Below are 9,686 nucleotides of genomic sequence, written 5' to 3'. Positions count from 1 at the left end.
TGAAACCTAACCCCTTTCCATTTTCTCTCTGTTGAAATGTAATTCATTCATATAACAAGGGTCCTACCTACCAAATACATAAAAGGAATATATAAATGGAGAAAAAAAACAAAAGCGTGCTTTCTCCATTCTAGATGGTTACAGTTCACACACCTCTTAGTAACCTATTCATATTTTTTGTGGCTTGTTGGGATACTATTAAATTGGACTCTATGGATATGGGGAATCAATTTAACGGACCAACACTGTCGTTGGCGTTTCAGTGAGACTTTCTTGGTTCCCCAAGAATTCACAAAATTGTAAAGTTTTCTCTAATGGGTTGGCTAATGCACTTAATGATCTCATCTCTCCTTTTCAGAGAGCTTTTGTGATCGGGCGTTAAATCTTTGATGGTACCCTCATTGCTAATGAGATTATTGACTCTAGAATTCGAGAAGGCAACACGAGTCTTTTATTGCAAATGGACTCAGGAGAGTTTCTTTGGGATTTCATCTATGGGGTGACGGAAAGTTGGGGTTTGCTTAAGGTGCGCGTGGAAGGACTTTTTGTAGCTCTAAAGGCATCCTTCAAGGTCACCCACTCTCTCTCTTTGTTCCTCTTGGTGGCCCAGTTCTTGTGCTTCTGATTCAGTAGAATAAGAGGATCTACTGGATCAGAAGAATAAGAAGAGGAGGATCTTATTCTTCTGATCCAAACTAAATACCTCAGCAAGGTCAACTTCTTTTATAGACTTTATTCACTCTTGGAAGCTCTTACGACGAATACCTCCCACAGCCATCTACTAATGTTTAATCTTCGACACACGATATCAAACTCGTACGCCTTTTCTTTGTAGTCTGGATATTATGGGTAGACGTTAGGTCTACCCGACCCGGCTGGGTCTCACTGACCCGGTCGGTTAGTTTTAGATAGCTTAGGATTTTAACCTTGTTACTTTTAGATAAACAAGAATACCATTGTATGTATCCTAGTAGAACTCAAATACTACTTGTATAAATAGGGCATTGTATATTGAATGTAACACATAAGACATTATTTACCAAGAGATTTATTGCTCTCGGTTCACTACTCTCTCTCGCTCTATTCACCTCGTGGGATTACTCAATTCACATGGTATAAGAGCAAGGTTCGATAACCTCTTGGTTTTTTTCGTTCTCTCAGTTATCTACACTATGACTTCTTCTCTTTATCATTCTTCTGAAACAATCAATCCAACAACTGGTTCCAATCCGAGTTTTGATGTTCATCATTCGGATTCTCCGACAACTATTTTAATTACCCCACTTTTAAGCGGAGATAACTATGCCGCCTGGTCCCGTGGGATGAAGATGGCTCTCCGAGCTAAAGATAAATATGGTTTTGTTGATGGTTCGATTCCAAAACCATTGTCTTCTTTTGACTTACATGCTTGGGTACAATGTAACGATTTAGTAGCTAGTTGGCTAGTAAATTCGGTTGCTCTGGATACCCTTGAGTCCATTCCCTAGAATGAAACTGCGGCTGACATATGGCGAAATCTATATGAACGCTTTTATCAAACCAATGCACCTAAAATCTTTCAATTAAAGCGTGCTATTTCTTCCCTAAAAAAAGACGGTCTTGACGTCCTACTTTACAACACTTAAATTACTTCAAGACGAACTTCAATCTCTTTTGGTCATTGATCCCTTTCTTTATGGACAAGGTATATCTCTTCTTGATCGAACTAACCAAAATCGTGCCATGGAATTTCTACAAGGCTCCATGATCGCTTCTCGACAATTCGTAGCCAAATATTGTTAATGGATCCTTTTCCATCGTTGTTGAAAATTCATAGTCTCGTGAAAAAAGAGGAAACACAAAAAAATATCATTCATGATACTACTCAAGCCACCGAGGCTGCTGCCCTTGCTGTTTCCCGATTCGATTCCTCTCGGCCCGATCGAATGGACCGATCCAACAAGCAACGAACAAAACCTCCTCGTCCTTACTGTGACCGTTGTTGCATTCTTGGTCACCATCAATCGACCTGTTATAAACTTCACGGCGACCGAACCATATTGCTGCTTCGCTGGTTTACCAGACCAGCCAAGCGGTGTCGTTAGCAACATCCATGACCCAGGAGCAGTTTACCTTTCTAAACACGCTCCTGGATCCGAAACGGGCTACAATGGGTCAACAAACTAGTGTGAATCACGCAGCAGCTACATGCACCTCCAATGATCCTGCTATTTGAAGGAGATGTCCTTTGACCAAAGATGCAATGCGGACGATTTTACGGATAGGACAATAGATGAAGAAGATCATCAAGTCCGGACGATTTAGGGATTGTAGTGTTTAGCTAGAAATCAACTACGATCGTCGAATCACGACGCGATTCACGGCCAATTTTGCCCGAATCCTACATCGGGTTACACCAAAGAGTGTCAATTTGATCAAAAGTTATGACTAGATGGATGAGACATATAAACATGGGTTGGACCCATAAATATGTCCAAAAGGCCTAAAGGAAGCTAAGACAAAGACAGTACGAGAACAAGGTGTTCTTCGTCTAACCACCATTGAAGTTCTAGCTAACTAAAAGGAGGGTGATCAAGTTGATTACTCGGGTGTTTCAAGTAGAGGAGCTACAATTGGAGCTTTTGGTCTTCTTAATCAATTGGAAAGCTTCGAGAGAAAAATAACAATTAAGGTAACAATCTCTATTTACTTAGTTCATATTTAGCTTATGCATGAGATCCTGGGAAAATTAGTGTTAGACGTTAGATGTCTCAGATTCCGCTTAGAACACTAGAAGACACCATAACCAAACACTATCAACCTAGGAGGTACGTTTCTTCCTTATTCACCTTGGGTCGTCGATTCAGGGGCAGCTAAGCATATTTGCTACACTCTCACCTCTTTATCTAATTATGTTACCGCTCATTCAAACTACTTTGTTCGTTTACCCGATGGGTCATGATGTCGAGTTTTTCATATTGGATCTGTTTCCTTTAACGATGATTTAATATAACCGACATTTTACATATTTCTGCATTCAAGTTTAACTTGATATCTGTCTCTCAAATTACCAAATCGCTTTCTTGTGACGTTAACTTTAACTCTTCTTCGTGTGTCTTTCAGGACCCAACGAAGAACAGGACAATTAGAGTTGGTGATCAACTTGACGGCTTATACTTTCTACGCACGGAGCCTAGGATTTTTTATATGGGTTAATTCTGTTTTGACCCCCAATTTGTGACCAACTGGCCATTTTGGCCCTCATATGTGTCCGACAGTTCGTTTTGGCACCCAATTGTGTCTGGCAGTTCGTTTTAGCCCCCATATTTTGTAAAACATACTAATTTTGTCCTAATGGCGTTTTAGTAATTTTTTTAGTTTTTTTATGTCAGATCTTTTTCTTATTTAGTTTATCTTTTATTTTCTTTTATCTCTTCATTATTTTTTCCCCACAAACCCCGTCTTCATCAACAACCACCACCTCCATCTTCTTTCCTTTATCTTCATCTCATAACTCAATTTCTTACAAGAAAACCCCCAGAATTATTTCCCGTTATTAACTGCAAAACAAGGGACGGATTTCTCTATCTTCAGGTCAAAAAGACTATTTCTCATTATTCATCATCAAATCAAAAAAAGATTTTTCAGATCCAGATTCTCTACCCAAATTTCTTTTTAAAGGGTGAAGGATGAAGTCTTTTAGTCTTCCTCAAACATTAGGGCTCTTTGTTGTTGGATTTCTCTATCTTCAGATCAGAAGAGATTTTTCTAGATCCAGACTTTTGGACGACTAATCAAATCATGTGAGTTGAGTTTGATTGGTGCAATGATTAGTAAGAAGGTTTTGCTCATTAAAAAATAGGACTCTTTGTTTCAAACTTTTTTGTTGTTGAATTTATGTAAGATTTCAAGTTTGATTTATGTTTAGGGTTTTGCAATGTTTGATATTTGTGCTTGTGGTTTTTCATTGTTTAATTTTTTTTTCTAGATTTCAAGTGTTGATTTCTTTGTAGGGATTATTAGATTTCAGGAGGTTAGTCGAGAGAATGGGATACTTATTTTTTCTACTATTTACCAATGGTCGGGGTTGACAAATCGAGTTCTTTTATGACTAGGGTTTCTAAATTTTTATGTCCCTATATAATAAGCTTCAAGTTCTTCCATTAATCTAAATTTCTATGTAATATGTTTAATCTATGTTAGAATGTCGAAAAGTAAGAGAAAAATATAATGAGCTGAGGAGCTTCTGGATCTACCTGTGTGTGGAGGTGAAGGGTGGTGTCCATGGGTTCAGTGGTGGCATCTAGATCCTCGTCAGAGGAGTTGGACATAACAGGACAATTACTGAGAGGGTGTTCAACAATGTGACTGGTTTGGCATATGACTTCAGAAAATATGAAGTAGTTAATTTTGATTTCCTTTTTGCCATCAGAGAAGATAGGGTTTACAACAACAAGCAATGGGGTTTCAACATCGTACAAAAAATGTACCCTAATGTACTGGTTGTTGACAAGACCGAAATTCTTGGGCTTAATTTGAATGATCTTACTTCCCATGCAATTGAAGATGGTATCAAAGTCTCATTTGTTCTGCAAAGCTTGAGGGACTTCGTAAAGAGTACACCATATGGGTTTGAAGAAAAGATCATCCACTTCATCTATTATAGGGAATTCCATCGTCTTCAATACAAGTAGCATTCCTCTAAGGATCCAAGGTCTGCCAGAATGAAAACACTCTTAGGTTTAATGATAAAAGTGTTGAGGTGGCCCTGGAGATGATAGTGGTCGCAATCCATAAAGAACCTTGACTGGGGGAATAATAATCTCTTGATGAAGGAGAGGCCTACACCATAAGGACAACACCAACGTGCAATAAAACCAGAGTTAGTGGGTCAGAGATCCTGGTTGGAAGATGGTTTAGTGAATTTAAGAGTGAGTCGGCCATGAGAGGTAATTGGAAATTAGAAGCCATGAGTATGTGATCTATTAGAGGAAGGTAAGTGAGGTGGTACAGAAAGAGGAAATTAATCAGGTTTTGTATAAAAGCTAAGACTGAGAGGGTTTAAGAAGACGTGAAGAAAGTACCAAATCATCATGATTGCTTTACATGCAGGGGTTGGGAAGAGTTGCGCACCAGAGAAGTCTAATCACTAACGGTGGTGGTGACGGATGACATTCTAGAGAGAGAGAGGGGTCGTAATGTTAATAAAACGATAAACTAGAAAAGGTAAAGAGAGAGAAGATCAACGAAAAAGCAAGAAAGAATTGATAAAAGGGGGAACTTATCTGATACGACCTGTTGTTTTGATTTTGCGTGATTCACTTTCTTTGGCTTCGATAATGGTGTTGGCTTAACCTTGAGAAGGTTCCTCGACTGGATTGCTGCCCGATCCCTTTTGTTCTTGCCTCGGAAATGACTTAAGGCGTGCTAGGCTGATTTATGATGGTTTTCGAGTCTAAGAAGTAGAGTTTTAATATGTTGGTTGGGATTGAGATTGAATTAGGTGAGGGTTAGTGATTGTTCTTGCTCAGCTCAGTTATTGCATGGGTATTATGGATTTTAATGGAGGTTACAAGATGATTTAGGGGACTGGATAATGGATCTAAGTTGAAAGGAGAGGGAGGAAAATCGCCAAGGGCTGACGTCACTCGGGACTACCCCTCTCCTCAAAAACCCTTAAAGCCATTAGTTCACAACTTAGGACAAGAAAAAAAGGCATTTCTTCCGCTGTAAGCCTACTATTATTTATTTTATTTTTTTTGGAAGTCGACTACGATCTACGTAAGTCGACTACGATCTACGTAAGTCGTTACATTTGGCACTTGATACATCATAGATATGATAAGCTCGATAACCGCCCACTCAAACACTAACAGAACCGGGCCTATTGCCCAACAAGACATGGCCTAAAACCCAACAAGACATGACCTAAAGCCCAACAACATTATTTACACCCTAATAACCCCAATTCAAATAACCAAAGATTTCACCTTCTCTGGATTCGAACCTGGGACCTTCAAGGATTTCTGGATTTCTCATTTTTAAATTTTTGGGTATGTTTGACTTAAAGGAGAAAACAAGACCTTTATGGATCAGAATTTTGTTTTCACTATTCATATATCACTAGGTGCACACAATTTTTAAATTTTTGTGATCATTCATTTGTCTACTGTTTCAATTCATAAGTATCTTGGTTTGGGCGTCTTATCGCACACACATGTTTATCCATATTCAATGAGAAAAATTTATTTTATGAGCATAAAGTGTTTGATAAAATGCTTTCCTAAGACGATAAAATAACAATAGATTTGCAACAGGTTTGCAATTGTTTGCAGCACCTTGTAAGTTTTTTCCGAAATTTTATGACGAAGAATTCACAAATTGTGAGCAACAACCGACCGAACCTACTAAACTCGCCCGATTGTCAGAAAACACGGAAATTTCCCGTGGAGGGGTAAAAGAGGGATAAATAAAATGAAAACCAGAAAAGTGTGAGCTGTCCTGATACTTTGGACTGGAAACGCATTTCTGTTCGAGTTTGAACTGGACGCGCATTAAACCCCCAAAATTTGGACCAAACACTCGTTTTTCCTAAAATATTTTAAGAGATCGTACCGTGGTTGTTAGAGAAGCTTCTTATCTACTGTACTCCGTGAAGTATAGGATCTCAAATTCAATCAACTACCCCAAAGGCCCAAAGCCAGAAAGTCTGCCGGTCGAGAAAAAGGACTTTTGGAGCGACGAAATAAAGAGACAGGGGAGAGAGTAGAGAGATGGAAATTTCAAGCTCTGGTTGTGGAAGACGACCAGTAATTTTGGGTAAGATGCTTTCACTGAGAACAATAAAAGCGGATTTTATCCCTTATTTTACCAATAGAAGAATTACAAATGGTGTTAGGGGTTTTTGTGTTAAAGCTTCAATATTGGATTCCTATGGAAACTCTTCTAATTTCGTTAAGCGCACGGAACAAGCTTGGGTTATCTCCGAGGTATAACTTTTCATTTCTTGAATATCTTTTAGTTTATCACTCTAGGGTTTGCTTGCTTTTCAAATGGGTATCTCTAATCCAATATAAAATTTAATATTTCAATTGTTTGATTTTTGTTATAAATTGCAGTTATACTCTAGGGTTATGGTTACTTCTCAGCAAACTAGGGCTAATGGTTATGGTATTTGGTTAGTTTTAGTTATTACAAATAGTTTCACAGTCTGTAAGAAGAATTTGATTTGAAAAAAATTTAGGCTAGTCCGGTATGGGTTCAAATCCTGGCTCCGCCCTTGGTTTCACCAGTCCACCACCTCTTGGTGTAGTGGTTGGACACCGACTCCGTCCGAGGTTCGACCCCATGGAAATGCAGATCCAGGATTTATTGAACTTGGTATAAACTAAGTTATTTAGATAGGCTTTAGGCTCTTTAGGAAGGCATTTAAGGGGCTTAAATCAGGCCGTTATAGTGCTTATCGTATTATCTCTTCATGATGTATCAATGCCTTGTAATGACTGCCGTAGTCGATTTCGAAAAAGAAAAAATAGTTTCACCTCCCCTTGATCAAATTTTAGATGAATACTTCTCCGTGGAAAAGAAATTTTGTCTTCAGAAGTTGATCGAACAAAGTCAAAAGAGAAAATGATGGATTTTACAAACAAATTCATACCAAATGACTTCTTTCTAAAGAAATAGAAAGTTTGTATGACTACAACAGTTTCCACATTAGTTATCCCTTTTGGTTATCTTTCGGCTCCATGTATTCATCTTACAGGTCGTATAACTTATTTTCTCGAATCACTAGGATATACCTGAAGATTGAGAAGTCGTATCTTTTGTTAACAAGTATTGTTGTAACCCATTGTCCGAGTGCTCAAAACCTTAATTTTGTCAATTTTTGTCATTTCATCTCGTTTGAGTTAGTCTGCTTGCCCTTTATTATTTTTCCACCTTTTAAGACCATGTAGTCATGTACATAACTACATATAGTCCATTAGTACATCGAAGGACTTAGAAGTTATGTTTTCTTGGGTTCAACAACACTTACGTTTCTAAATCTAATCACATAGAAAGTTGAGGTTAGGTAATATCGGCAAAGAAGATATTAGAGTTTGAAACAAATTAACCTAAGCTTGAGCTTCATTAAATGGAGATGGTCTTCAAGGCTTCATCTAGCAGGTTATACCTTTTCTTGAAGGCAATGCTTGACTAATGGGGTAAATCCTGCTGCTGATCTTTTCATGTGCTTTTTGTTTCATGTCCTAGTAGTACTAAGTTATGATTTGATGATATCCATTGTGATTAAAATTCTCTATAGAGTATCGTAGGTTGCTTAGTCATTTTTGTCAAGGATAAGTCAGTAACCTTATAGTCGTGATTATTTTGTTGTCGGCTTGGTCGTGCAGTGGAATGTGGACAATATACCTTCATCATAACATAAGTATATGGTGATTACTATAGGACCATTATTGTTAAAAAACTAACCTGAATCCAGCCCTAAAAAGATGTATTGTACTATTGTGTTTATGACTCTTGATCTTTACAAACCAAAGCTCCAAATATATGTCCTTTATTGTATAATGCAGCAACCAACGCCAGTTGCTTGTTCATCTTGTGCCTCAAATGGGCACGTCGAATGCCAATGGTGCAGAGGGACAGGCTTCTTCGTTATAGGTGATAATATGCTCTGCCAAGTACCTTCAAGAAACACTACTTGTGTTATATGTACTGGAAAGGTAAAAGAAATCAAATTATTAGACCCTTGATTTTTATTGTAATGCATAAATTTGGTGAGCAATTTTCTAAAAGAAAGCGCTGTCTTCTTATTAATCCTTAGGGTTCAACGTGTTGCTCCGACTGCAAAGGAACAGGGTTTCGTGCGAAATGGTTAGGAGAGCCTCCCGTCCATAAGTAGAGCAGATAGAAGAGATTGATGAATTTCTTTTGCAGTCAAAAGAAACCAAAGAATTTCTCTTGTAACGTTGGTAAAGAGTTTATAAACTGTTTATACTATTAAATTCGATACTTCGTCACAAGTCATCAATGTCAGATACCATTCTTGTATTATTTCATATTTGTACCCCATAAATTTAAACTCATTTATTTGTATTAGTAAATTTGTACATGAAAAAAACTAGTCTTGTTCGATTTATGTGCTTGTTTATTAAGCATATTAGGCTGCATGAGTCTTATATCATAAAAATAAGCTGTATGCTTCCATTATATGTGAGAAATGTTATTAGAAATGCTATCTGCAGAAAAAGAAAGAGAAATGCTAGGGAGGGTGGAGGTTTCAGACCTACTCAGACGTCATCCGTGGCGCGAAATGATGTGGTGGAACTTCCTTTTTCGCTGCAGATCCTTCTGTCTCATCTTCCTGGGCGAAAACAGACTTTAAAACCCTAGTATATCTTGCATAAGTTCATTACCATTTGTTTTCTATCATATACTTTTTCTTTTCCTTTTCTTTTCATATACTAGGGTATATCCCGTGTCCTAGGACACGGACACTTGTATCAATTAAATATTACGAAATTTATTATTATATTTTATTGAGATCGAGAGATTCTTATTAGTTATTATTTTTTTGTATTATTTTTTTTGTTTCTTTTCTCTTAAATTATTTATTATTTTATTGAGAGAGAGAGATTATAATTTCTTTTTTTAACCTTTGAAATTTTTTTTGTTTCTTTTTTTCCTTAAATTAGTTATTTTATTTC

The 9,686-nt window shown here is 37.4% G+C and overlaps 1 protein-coding gene across 1 annotated transcript; it reads left to right on the top strand.

Moving 5' to 3' along the window:
- The first annotated feature begins 6,693 nt into the window (after nt 1-6,693).
- On the top strand, nt 6,694-9,118 carry LOC147531531 (DnaJ/Hsp40 cysteine-rich domain superfamily protein). Its single transcript, XM_086646960.1, has 3 exons — nt 6,694-6,968; nt 8,553-8,702; nt 8,804-9,118. Exons 1-3 carry the CDS (start codon nt 6,753-6,755, stop codon nt 8,879-8,881), a joined length of 444 nt encoding a protein of 147 aa, XP_086503086.1. The 5' UTR covers nt 6,694-6,752; the 3' UTR covers nt 8,882-9,118.
- The last annotated feature ends 568 nt before the right edge of the window (nt 9,119-9,686 follow it).

The sequence above is a fragment of the Eschscholzia californica genome, unplaced genomic scaffold (genome assembly GCF_041429995.1).
Source record: "Eschscholzia californica isolate CP2 unplaced genomic scaffold, dmEscCali1.0.p SCAF_6, whole genome shotgun sequence".
Classification (NCBI taxonomy): domain Eukaryota; kingdom Viridiplantae; phylum Streptophyta; class Magnoliopsida; order Ranunculales; family Papaveraceae; genus Eschscholzia; species Eschscholzia californica.
Note: the sequence above shows the minus strand (reverse complement) of the source record. Positions and strands in the feature narration are given on the sequence as shown.